General features: G+C 41.4%; 1 protein-coding gene across 1 annotated transcript in view; it reads left to right on the top strand.

The window, feature by feature from the left end:
* Positions 1–12,480, top strand: part of tspan1 (tetraspanin 1) — an 18,670-nt gene extending 6,190 nt beyond the window's left edge. The window contains exons 2-7 of the mRNA XM_008281868.1: positions 557–763; positions 4,083–4,157; positions 9,199–9,297; positions 9,834–9,977; positions 11,573–11,656; positions 12,398–12,480. Of these exons, the coding sequence (XP_008280090.1) occupies positions 557–763; positions 4,083–4,157; positions 9,199–9,297; positions 9,834–9,977; positions 11,573–11,656; positions 12,398–12,457 (669 nt within the window). The 3' untranslated portion in view covers positions 12,458–12,480. The remainder of the gene's footprint in view (positions 1–556; positions 764–4,082; positions 4,158–9,198; positions 9,298–9,833; positions 9,978–11,572; positions 11,657–12,397) is intronic.
* The last annotated feature ends 872 nt before the right edge of the window (positions 12,481–13,352 follow it).

Genomic DNA, 13,352 nt, shown 5'->3' with positions numbered 1-13,352 from the left:
AAAAAAAAAAACGTTCTTCTTTGTTGTTCATGATCCTGTAGCCTACTTCTGTTCACACCAAGACTGGTTTCATCAATAAGCACAACAGGATCATTAAATGGAATTCTGTCCATTGACAACATTAAGTTATTGACAATAAGTGTTTTATTTAGATCGGTGAAAAGAGGCCAAGGTGTTGCATGGCCTCAATGCACAAAAGGAAGCCTAAGGCAGCATGTCTCTCAGCCTCACAAGAAATCCTCCTCTCTGAATTGAGGGAAGGATATTGAGGTGTCATGTTGTCACTAAGCTGTAATAGTAACAGAGGGATAATGATGTAATGTGGCCTCTTATTTCCAGAACCTATTAACTTCTCAAGAGACATTGACTTGACTGCATCTGGATGACTGCCAGGCAAACAAATGATTGACATTTTACTCACTGTTGTTAAGTGTGGACTACTCATGGTCATTATCCCACTTTCATAAACGATAGGCATTAGTTTTCTGCTTGCACACTCATGCATAGATGTTTGCGCAAATATATGTTGATCATATTTATCTGGATCCTCCCGCAGCTGGGTGGCCTGACACTGCTGGCCATGGGGATCTGGGTGAGCGTGGATGGGAGTTCCTTTCTCCACCTCCTGGGGCCGTTCTCCAGTCAAGGCATGCAGTTTGTCAATGTGGCTTTTTTTTGCATTGCCATTGGTGCCATACTGGTGCTGCTGGGACTTCTGGGCTGCTGTGGGGCCCACAAAGAGAGCAAGTGTCTGCTGCTCACGGTAAGTGCACTTGGGATTGTGGCAACAGCTATGACACAAGCAAGTGTAAGGCATCAGTGTACGTCTACTTCACAAAGATGGTAGCAAGGCAGCCAAGGTAGCATGGAAGCCAACATGTCCACATTTCTGAGGATCACTTCATGCCAACTCACTCAGTTCATGTCATGGATCTTTGGTTGCAAGGAGGTTAAAACTAGTAAAGATGTTAATATCTGAAAACCAAAGATTCTTTGTTCAGGTTAAATATTGTTTAGTGTTATTTATTCAATTACTACAAAACATTCAGCAACTGTTTGATAGGAAATTATCCGTAGGAATTCAAAATTCAAAAGAGTATATGTTGCCCCTCTGACAGTAGGGTGAAACTTCCTGGCTCTAGCACTTAGCCTTTGCTGAGACTAAGGATGGTACTCTGGTTGATGATGTTCTGTCTGCTGAGATCTCACTAACCTGTAGCATGGGATGCACTGGTACATGTACTCGTCATCAGAACTGTCTCTGTTGTCTTCATGAGTGTCGGTAACTGTTTCTGTTTTTTTGGGCATTGTCTTTCTTTTCTGACATTGTGCAGGAAGTGTTTCCTCCATTAGCAGTTTATTCATTGGCAGTAGTTTTAACCAGCACTCAGTCACCTGACTGGAGAATAACACCCCTGACTGCTCTTAACATACTTTTGCTTGCCTTTGGCCCAAGATTTTTTAGTGTTGTTAGCTCCAATCACATACAGTGCATTTGCCCCCTTCTCAAATTCTTATTTTTTTGAATATTTCCCCCACTTAAATGTTTAAGACCATCAAACAAATTTAAATATTGGACAAAGACAACTAAAGTAAACACAAAATGCAGTTTTTAAATGATGATTTAATGTTTTAAGGGAAAAAATGTGACGGCCCGAGTTCTGTAGCAGTGCGGGCGGACCCGAACGAAAAGGGGAGGCAGGAGAAACAGGTTAAAGGAAAGAGGTTTATTAATGAAGGTGAGGGAGTGGAGGACACCAGGAGAAGGAATCTGGTGCAGGGGTGCCAGTCGAGGGGGTGCAGGAGGGAGGTCGTCCGTGCTGAGGTCCGTGAGGGGAGTGCCGCCAAGGTTGTGCTGGGGAGAGAGGCGTGGAGGAGGTTTCCGAGGACGGTGCGTGCAGGAACGGTGCTCATGGGACGGTACTCGTGAACAATCCTTCGCGTGGAGGGTGCTCGTGACCGTGGATTCCATGGTGTGGGCTGGTGGGCGATAAGGCTGACGTGGCGGGTGGAGCGCTGGAGGCTGGAGCTGAAGAGGGACGCTGGAGGCACACAGAGAAACACGAATTACTCGAAACTTGGAAAACACAAACTTAGCTTGAGGCTCAACAAAGTGTAGCAGCTAAGCAGCCTGACTGTACCACTAGGGATGTATCACAATCATCTGGTGCTGGGGTTCTGTGAGACGATCGTATTTGAGATACTCGCTGATGAGCCGATGAGCCACAGCTGCCAGCACGAGCGCGTCCCTCCCCGATTGGCTCCGCCCAGCCTGCAGAGGAAAACCACACACCCACCAAAACACAGACACAGGAGGCAGAGAAAAACAAAAGACAAACCTGCTCCATAACCCTCACAAAAAAGGTTTCAACTTTTGAAGGAGGACAAGCTGTCAGTGTTGTTCAGTCAGTGGAGAATCCCATCATCCACCACCAACTTTTTTCACTGATACAGCAGTCTCTTTGGGTTTTTTTCCACCCTCATCTTTCTTCTGTCTCTTTAATTTGGAGTCTGATTTTTTAGTTTTAAAGACACAGACCTCTTCATGGTTGAGTCTTTTTGTTGTACACAAATTCACTCCTCAAAAAAACAAAGGGAACACCTAAACAACACAATGTAACTCCAAGTCAATCACACTTCTGTGAAATCAACCTGTCCAGTTAGGAAGCAACACTGATTGTGAATCAGTTTCACCTGCTGTTGTGCAAATGGAGCAGACAACAGGTGGATATGAGAGGCAATTAGCAAGACAACCTCTATAAAGGAGGGGATCTGCAGGTGGTGACCACAGACCATGTCTCTGTTCTGGCCAGTATTTTGGTCACTTTTGCATTTTGTCAGTGCTCTCAGCCCTAGAGGTAGCATGAGGCGGTGTCTACAACCCACAGAAGTTGCTCAGGTAGTGCAGCTCATCCAGGATGGCACATCAATGCAAGCTGTGGCAAGAAGGTTTGCTGTGTCTCTCAGCACAGTGTCCAGAGCATGAAGGAGATACCAGGAGACAGGCCGGTACACCAGGAGACGTGGAGGGGGCTGTAGGAGGGCAACAACCCAGCAGCAGGACAGCTACCTACTCCTTTGTGCAGGAGGACCAGGAGGAGCACTGCCAGAACCCTGCAAAATGGCCTCCAGCAGGTCACTAATATGCACGTTTCTGTTCAAACTGTCAGAAACAGACTCCATGAGGGTGGTATGAGGGCCAACGTCCACAAGTGGGGCTTGTGCTTACAGCCCAACACCATGCAGAGAGATTAACTTTTGCCAGAGAACACCAAGATTGGCAGATTGGCCATTGGCATCCTGTGCTCTTCACGGATGAGAGCAGGTTCACACTGAGCATGTGAGAGAACGTTCTGCTGCCTGCAACATCCTCCAGTGTGACCAGTTTGGCGGTGGGTCAGTAGTGGTGTGGGGAGGCATTTCTTTGGAGGGCCGCACAGCCCTCCATGGGCTAGCCAGAGGTACCCTGACTGCCGTTAGCTACCAGGATGAGATCCTCAGACCCACTGTGAGACCATATGCTGGTGCAGTGGGCCCTGGGTTCCTTCTGATGCATGGCTATGTTAGGCCTCATGTGGCTGAAGTGTGTCAGCAGTTCCTGCCTGATGACGGCATTGATGCTATGGACTGGCTGGCCCGTTCCCCAGACCTGAATCCAATTGACCACATCTGGGACATCATGTCTCGTTCCATCCACCAACGCCACATTGCACCACAGACTGTCCAGGAGTTGACTGATGCTTTAATCCAGATCTGAGAGGAGATCCCTCAGGAGAACGTCCACCGCCTCATCAGGAGCATGCCCAGGCATTGTGGGGAGGTCATACAGGCCTCACACACTACTGAGCCTCATTTTGACTTGTCTGGAGGAATTTCCACTGAAGTTGGATCAGCCTGTAACTTTTATTTTGAATACGATTCCAAGGCCAGACCTTCATGGGATAATAATTTTGATTTACATTGATCATTTCTTTCTATCTATCTATCTATCTATCTATCTATCTATCTATCTATCTATCTATCTGTGCATAGTTTTGGTTTTTTTAATGTTGACCTTTTTCTATCATCTTCCCTCCATGCAGTTCTTCTCCATCATTCTCATCATATTCATTGCTGAAGTGGCTGCTGGAGTCGTGGCTTTGGCCTACTCTTCATTTGTAAGTTGTCATTTACCACATACCCGTCACATCCCCTCCCTCCCCCACCACTCTTTCTCTTTCTTCACTCCTCCTCTTTACTCCCTTTTCTTTGTCTCTTAGTTCTACGTGTTTCTCTGCTTCTTTCCCTGACACGCTCTCACCTTCTCTTCTTCCTCTCTGGGTTTTTATCTCCATGTAAATTCTCTATCATAGCGTTAGGCTATCATTGAATTACTGGCTTTATGTCCGCCTCACCAAATTTGGCTACTTAATGACTCTGGGATGGCCCAAGGCTATGTGTGCTGTCTCTCACTTTGAGCAATTTATTACCCTGGAATACTGAAGCTAAAGCATTTTATATGCAAAACAGCCTATTTACATATGTGTACCCCTCTCTTTCACACGCACACACACACACACACACACACCCACACACACACACACAAACACACACACACACACGTGCTACACTTCCATTTAGTGTCATGTATAATAATTACAAGGATTTCAACTGAGCTATGTAAAGGGGGTTAGTAAAGACTGGTGTATTAATAAAGAAAATAGAGAGTAGAGGTTTTTTTTTAATCTAGTCAGAGGATGTATCTGAGACCCCAGAAGCAAGGACAGTAATCTAGCATACATCCATCTGCAGGGAAGTGCTGATGAAAAAAGCAGAATAAATCACACAATTCTTTAAACTTGGGTGTACTTTGGTGATAGTAAACCAGTTTGAGCTGCAGCTGCACTCTGCAGTAATGTTAGAAAAACATCAGCAGCATTGTTCTTTTCTTGAAACACATTTTACCTCACAGTCATGCAAAGTGACTCCTGTTTCTCAAAAACAAAAATGGAAAAAGCATGATATTTTTGTAGCTTCAGAAAGCTTCGTAATGGCAACACACACGCTTTGAAGTACATCACCACAGATTAAAGCACATCAGTTGATCAGGATATGCCATTGTCCTTTTCCCTGGTGCTGCTGCCAACCACACAAAAGTAACAACTGTCATGATTGGGCTACGTTATGAAGCTGGACCACTGGTCTGAGTGGATGGTTGGAAAATGACACTCCATAAACCTCACAAATAGTTTTTGTTGCAGATCTCAACCACATAAGAACTGTGACAATTTAGCGGATATGGAAATCACACGACTCCTTAAAGAGAAAAGGTACCAGTCACATTCCTTCAACTTTTAGCCATTCACATCATTCTGGGAACATAAAAGAATTGTGCTGCACGTCATGCTGTTCACAATTGGATTCTTGTAGGGAATCAATATGATGAAGCTTCATTCAAGTCTGTGAAACAAACATGATGCCATCGACATCTTTAATATTGTACTGCACTGGTTTTAATGGCTCAAGTACACACAGAACATATTATGCTCGTTTTGTTTGCAGTGTACAGGTTATCCAATGCATTCTGGCCCTTATTAATCCCGTCTACCAGCTCCCACACAAAGTAGCTGTGGGTGAGGGTGTGTGGGTATGTGTGTCCTTGGAGGCTGAGCTGAAGATGCTGCTGCTGTTGCTGCTGCTGCTGAGGCAGTTTTGTTTAAATGAGTCTACCATATCTCTCACTTGCCACTTACAAAAGCTGAGATAACCAAAGTGAGCCATGTAAACTGTATCTGGCAGTAAGCTAATGGACAAGGAGCTGCAGTTGGAACTGCAGCAAGAAAGAGAGAGAAAGGGGTGCAAGCTATTTTCTAAAACCAAATTAACTGCAAGACAGAACAAACAGTGCTGCTTGTTAGCTGCAGCATCACCAATTCATTAGAAACGCAAGGAACATCAAGTGCCATCATGGATCTGAGCGTGTGATACCAGCTTTTCATCATCTGTTTTTGAGAACACACAGTAAACACAATATACATCTATTATGCATATATACAGTCCTCCTCAAATTTATTCATGCCCTTCGATTAAAGAAAAGGCAAAATTCAAAATAGTCACTCAAATAACTAGAAACTGAAAAAGTAATAATAAAGAAAAAATTGCTCAATTCTAATTTAGTGAAATAAGAAATTGCTTTTGAATTGTGGTTGAAAAGCCTTTCAGAGGACTGCACTCTTCTGTACAGAGATGTCAGATGTTCCAGGGGTTTGCTGAAGCCACTCTCCCAGTCTGGGGGTTACAGCCCCAAGTGCTCCAGTCACCACTGGTGCTACTGTTGCCTTCACATTCCACATCTTTTGTAGTTCTTCTCTCAGCCCTTGGCATTTTTTTGAGTTTCACAAGTTCTTGCCACAGTCTGGATTTGGAAGTCCCACAGGACTTGGTCACTGTCCATCACCTTTTTGAGGTGTGTTCCATTTTGATCCTGGGACTTCCAGCTCATACTTGGTGCAGATGTTTCTGTACACCATGTCAGCTACTTGGCTAATGTGCTATATCTTCCTTGGCCAGGTCATTTTACCTATTTATACCTTATTATAACATCCTGCTTGTGGATCTATAACTGTCCAGAGACACATTTTTAGATTCCAAATCAGATAATCAGCTAAAACAGCTTTAACTGATCAAATATATTACAAAGCATCACCCCCCAAAAATATCACACTGTTGGATAATCAGCCCAAAAATGACCAACTTACAGCACCAGGACCAATATAACTAGCACTTCAAACACAATGTATATGCCACTTCACATTATTCGCCATTTCCATACACAATAACATTTTTCCAGCCTCTGTCTTAGTGTTATTTAAAGCTTTATTTCTGGCAGATGTTTACTGTTAGTATACAAACAGGTGCTGATAGATGTGTTAGCACCTCTTGCTTCACTCTGGGCTTTGTCCTGCTTATCCATTGTGTATGCATGCATGTGTTCGGTCAGGCTTTTGTCAGTGCGTATATGTGCTGTGTGTTTAATGCCATGCAGTGAGGCCTGGGGCCGAGTGACAGTGATGAATTAGCTGCCTGGTAATAACCCTCTCTGATCTTAACCACTCTCTCAGCTTCTTGGGGGGCACTTTTAATTGTGGCATGTATGCCAGCATCCCCTCGGGCACCTCCTATGCCTGCTTCATTCATTGTACACGTGCTCACTCACATCTACCACCACACACATTACACAGAGTAAACCGCACAGCCTTGCCCTAATCGAATGAGTCTTTGTGTGACTGTATGTGAGGGGATTATTAATCAAAATAGAAAAAACTGACTGTAGAGAGGTAGTGTGTGTGTGTGTGTGTGCGTGCGTGCTGCCGGGCGGAGGAGTGGAATCCCTCACAACAAGATTTTCCCCAACCTAACCGTCTTCTTTCTCCACTTTCGATACAGAATGTTTCCTGACCAAAGCCATCAGGGGCATTAATATATATGTAAATGCCCCACAGTTTATGACCAGAAAAAAGGAGAAGAGGAATGGAGAATAATGGTCCGGCCATTTTTTGATTTATTTTCATTTTTCTAGGTGCCAGGATGGAGCTGTTTATTTCCCAGGTGCTTTGTGTGAGAGAAGATCTATTTAATTTCTGATGAATAGAAGACTCCCAGAGAATTACTTTTCCTGCCCATAAAATCAGCTGCTGGGTTTCATTTTCAGGAGCTTCCACTGTATGATGTATCTATACCTATGGATGCTAATTGGTGTGAGCCTTTGACAGTGCTGTGGACTGATGAGCTTTTATATCAGTCCACAGGAAGATATTTACATATAAAGGCCTTTCGTTTACACAATGAACCCCACAAAAAAAAGACAGTATGAACTGCTTTTGAAAAGTATGTTTTGTTGTTGTTGTTGTTATTTCTACCTCAAAGTATAAGTATCTTGAAAAAGAATATTAAGAAAAAATGGAAAATTATTGGAAAGCAGGGATGTTTTTGAACGACAGTTTTTGACAGTGAGAAGTGGGGACATGTGAAGAGTGAGAACATTTTTGTAAAGCACAAACATTTTAACAGATGAGAAAATGTATGAAAACTTTAACACATTGGAATTTAAGCATATTTTAGAGCTCAAGAGTAGCTTTTGAAAATGGGGATATTTTTGAACAAACAGAACATTTTCCATGTAGCAATTTTCAAAAATAGAAGAACTTTGGAAAGTGACATTTAAGAAATAGAGGAACTGAAGACTGTTTTGGAAAACAGGGATATTTATGATTGTGTGGACATTTTAGAATGTGATATCCCTTGGAACCATTTTGTAAAGTTGGGACATCTTTAACAGTCAAGACAGTACAAGAAGAGGGCATTTGTACAGAGTGAAACAACATTTGGAAAGTTGGGACACTTACGAAGGGTGAGGACAGCTTTGAAGAGTGGGGAAAGTTTTGAAAACTGATTTTTTTAATTTTTTTTTTTTTTTTAACTAGATCACTCTGGGGAATGAGCAAATTTTAGAGGGCAAAGACAGTTTAGGAACACAAAGTTTTTGGACAACTGGGATATTAATCGTTTCAATAATAAGGACATGTCAGGAAGGGAACAGAATGAAAACTCTGGATGGACAGTAACAACAGTTAAGAAAAATTGTGCCCTTTTGGACAATGAAGACATTTTAGAGAGTGGGGATATTTTGGAATGGAAAGACTGTTCAGGAAAATAGGACATGTAAAACAGTGAGGACATTTTAGATTATAAGGATACACTTGAATATGAGAAGGGCATTTTATCAAAATATGAACATTTAGGAAAATGAAGACACTTAAGAGTTTTGAAGGTGAAGACAATTTTGGCCTTGAAGAATACCTTCAAGTGGGGACAGTTTTTGCAGTTGAGGTCATTTTTGGAAAGAATGAATGTTTTGTAAAGCAAGACATGAACTGTGCAGGCATACTGTAAGTTTTAGCAATGTTAGAATCTTTTGGAGCAATTAGGCACTTTGGCCGGTAGGTAACTAAACCATAAATACTTTTTGGAAACTGAGGACATTGAAAGAAAGCAATTTTGACTTTTTGTTCAGCGCTCCCTTCGTCAGGGGACATCTCAACCCATTTTGTTAGTAGGGATGAAGTTCCACCCAGGTCTGTGTCAAGGCCGGGGGTTAGGGAATGTATAATCTCAATGAGGCTCCTCACAAGTGTGTATACATGTATGCATTTTCCACAGGCTGAGGGGATCCTCAGAGCGTGGGCAACCCCTGCTTTACAGAAAGACTATGGCAACGATCCTGTGGTCACCAAAATCTGGAACACCACCATGATAGAGGTACAATATGTACAGTCGTGAACAAAAGTTTCCATATACTTGTGAAGACCATGTAAATCATGACAATCTTGAATTTTTAGTGACTCCTGTAACACTAAATATTCTGTGATGGAATCATTGAAATTCACAAAAAGAAAAAACAAAACAATCATGCATTTTAGTTCTTTCATAGATTTTTAAGTTTTTATTTGCTCAAAATTTCCCATTGCGTGCTCAGGATTGTGGCACAAATATAATTCCACAGTGTTGTTCAAGGGTTTAGGAATTTTTGAGACCAAAACCTGTAAATACAACAGTCAGCACTGATTTGATATAATAATAAATGCACAACAACTCAAAGCAACATCTGAAGTTACAACCTGAACTTGAAATTTCATTCAGCAGAAAAGTTCTTATTAAGCTGGAATTAATCAAAGTTTACAGGAAGTTGACAGGAAAGCAGAGTAAAATGGATAATAACTGTAGATTCAAACCATCATTATCTGCTTAAAACTTTCTTGTCAAGTGTTAACTGTGTATTTTCATCCCCCTCTCAGCTGCAGTGTTGCGGTTTCTCCAACTACACTGATTTTGTGGGCTCTACTTTTGTAACGGAGAATGGAGGCAGCCTGCCGTCCAGCTGCTGTTGGACCAACAGCACCCCCTGCAGTCTAGGAGAGGCAGAGCGCAGCACTGTGCAGGTGAATCAGAATCAGAAACAGGTTTATTGCCAGGTATAGTTTGCCCCATATGAGGAATTTGTTCTGGTGGGTTGGTGCAACAATAATATAGAGAAAAAGAAAAAATAGAAGATGTAATATAAATATAAAAGATAAAAAAATAACAATGGAACACTGCGACAGTGCAAACAGTAGGAATTTAGTTATTCACATGTATACAGGTAGTCTATGGAGGCAAGGGGGGTGGGGGGTCAGTTGGGGTCAATTGTGGCCAGTGGGTTCATGAGGCCGACCGAAAGAAACTGTTCTTGTGGCATGACGTTCTGGTCCTGATGGATCGAAGCCTCCTGCCAGAGGGGAGTGTTTCAAAATGTTTGTAACCAGGGTGGGAGGGGTTGGCCACAATCTTACCTGCACCCCTCAGAGTCCTGGAAGTGTACAGGTCCTGGAGGGAAGGCAGATTGCAGCCAATCATACTCTCTGCAGAGCAGATGATACGCTGCAGTCCGCCCTTGTCCTTGGCTGTAGCTGCAGTGTACCAGATGGTGATGGAGGAGGTGAGGATGGACTCGATGATGGAAGTGTAGACATGTACCATCATCTTCAAATGAAAAACTATAGTGTACATTCATTAATACAAAAGGGGCAGGACAAAATATTAGGAATTCCTCTGAGTATAGTCCAATACAATGTAAAAGTAGCACAAGCTACAGTATCTGAAATAATTAAGTTGAAATTTTTCTTACTTTACTTACTATATTTATTTTTTCTATTGACTTACAACCAGGACCCAAACACTAATTTTAAAGATAGGATTTATTGCATGCTTGTATTTTGAGACTGCATTAGTTTTACCCAGCTATGATTAAATGTGGAATAATCATTTTAAATTGACAGCCATATAGCTCAGAGAAACTGCATTTAGGCAAAGTGTATCATCAGTGCTATTTTACCATGTAAACAATGACAATTTTAACATGCTGATGTTTAACGGGTATAATGTTTACAATCTTCATTGGCTTAGGCATGCTAGCCTTTGCTAACTGGCTCGAAATCCAACATGCAGCTAGGGCTGGTGGGAATAGTATTAGTTTGGTTGTTATTTGGTCATAAATCAGAGTACTGGATATTACGGTGTTGCTGGACGGATAATCAGGCAATCCTCAAGGAGATTACAAGTCTTGGACAGGTACATGAATGCCTGTAGCAAATTTCATTGCAATTCATGAAATAGCAGATTATATATTATTTTTTACATTAAATATAACCAGTTGGTTAATTAAATTGACTGAGTGGAAAAATCGTTGAATAGAATAGAATAGAATAGAATAGAATAGAATAGAATAGAATAGAATAGAATAGAATAGAACTTTACTGATCCCTTTGGTGGAAACCTCAGGGAAATTGCTGAATATATTTAAAAAATAGCTTAATTGAATGATATATTTTGCTATATTGACTATATTAGTTGCAATCAACACTAATTTACTTATAGATCAATACATTGAAACATAGTGAAAGCTTTATTTTTGCTCCACTGGCACCTGTCCAGGTTGTTTAGCGTGTGTATTGTGTAGAACTGACATTTATTATTTGACAAATATTTGTCTCCTCAGGGCTGTTTTGAACAAATCCTGGAGACCCTCAGAGAGCACGCCAACATAGTGGGAGGCATCGCAGCAGGCATTGGAGTGTTAGAGGTAAAAACACTTGAAAAGGAAAACTTAAATGCTCAAGAAAATGTGAGTGTTCTCACTTTGACTGAAAGATGATGCTTAAAATTGTATCAAAGAACCTAAAAACCCTAGATGAAATTTTGCCATCTTCGGGGCTGTTGTGTTGTAAAGAGCAGTATTTCAACCTGACCCTGAGCTATTTGCCAAAAAAGTCTAATCTAATTAGGCAAACATCATACACCTGTGTGAGCTGGATAGTCCTGTGCAGTTATGAGGAAGTCAAGGAAAGATTACAGCCCTCAGTCAAACAGTAGCTACCCAAAACACATAGAACATACATTTTACACAGTGAGAAGCAGCAGGAGAAGCTGAATATAATGATATATCAGATCTGCATAAGTTGTTTAAATTTAGGGAAATTAACACTTTAAAAATGTAAGTTTGAAGAAACATTCAGCATTTAATATGAATGGCAGTGAAACAGGGTGACCTTTAAACCAAGAGCATAACCTCCAAGTATTTAACTCCTGTGGTTTAGACTCTTTACATTTTTAGAGTGAAGGCTTTTTTGTGGGAACAAGAGGGTGTAAGAGGTTTAAGTTTTTTTTTTTTTTTTTTTTTTTTTACTAGTCTTGAGAAACCTTAACTTTTATGTTGTCTAAGATAACAAAACAATGTTCATTAACCACACAGCCAGCCTGGTTTAAGTAAATATAATCATTTTCAGTATTGTCTTTGTAATCATAAGTTGTTTTGTTTCTCTAGATTGCTGCCATGATCGTGTCCATGTACTTGTACTGTCACCTGGACAGCAGAGTCAACTGAGGCTCCTTCACAGAAACCATAATGGGCATGACAATGATGGATCATGTAATTTAGTGTTTAAATCAATATTTAAGGAGGTCTTTTTATTCTGTCACTCATATTCTCTTTCTTTATTGTTTTCTTTCAGGAATGTTAAAGATACTTTCTTATAATGTTCTTTTACGAGTAACAAGAAGTTACAAGAGCATCTACAAAATGTAAATATATCAAATTTGTCAATAAAATGTTCCAAACATTCATTACATGCATTATTATGTGATCATTCTCGGATTTTCTTTTTTGGATCCTGAGATTGTTCAACACTTTCTCTCTTTTCCTTAGTTTTTTAGCCCCAGGAGTGAAGGAATACAGTAGCCTCAGCCAGCAAAACCAACTTGTTATAATTATTTAAATGGAATGTGTCACAGCCAGAATTTTAACCAAAGCACAGCCATGTCTACAGCCACAGTGATAGCTGTGCCATTCAAATGCATTAAGACAGATGCCTGACAGACATAGCTGAGGGTGAATTAACCCCAAAATAGTGACATCCAGCAGCAGTCTACAATAATACATACAGTAGTAAGCCTCTGTCATACATATTTGCTAATGAGGGCTGCAAGGTGGAGCGGTGGTTAGCACCATTACCTCGTGGCAAGAAGGTCGCCGGTTCGTGTCCCGTTGAAGACACCCAGGATCTTTCTGTGTGGAGTTTGCATGTTCTCCCCGTGCAGCGTGCATTCTCTCTGGGTTCTCTGGCTTCCTCCCATAAGGTCCAAAACATGTTGAGGTTAATTGGTGATTCTAAATTGTCCGTAGGTGTGAATGTGAGTGTGCTTGGTTGTCTGTCTCTAAGTGTAGCCCTGTGATAGACTGGTGACCTGTCCAGGGTGTCCCCTGCCTTCGCCCTAAGTCA

This window comes from Stegastes partitus, unplaced genomic scaffold, assembly GCF_000690725.1.
Source record: "Stegastes partitus isolate 25-593 unplaced genomic scaffold, Stegastes_partitus-1.0.2 Scaffold248, whole genome shotgun sequence".
Taxonomy (NCBI): Eukaryota; Metazoa; Chordata; class Actinopteri; family Pomacentridae; genus Stegastes; species Stegastes partitus.
This window is presented reverse-complemented; position numbering and strand designations above follow the sequence as displayed.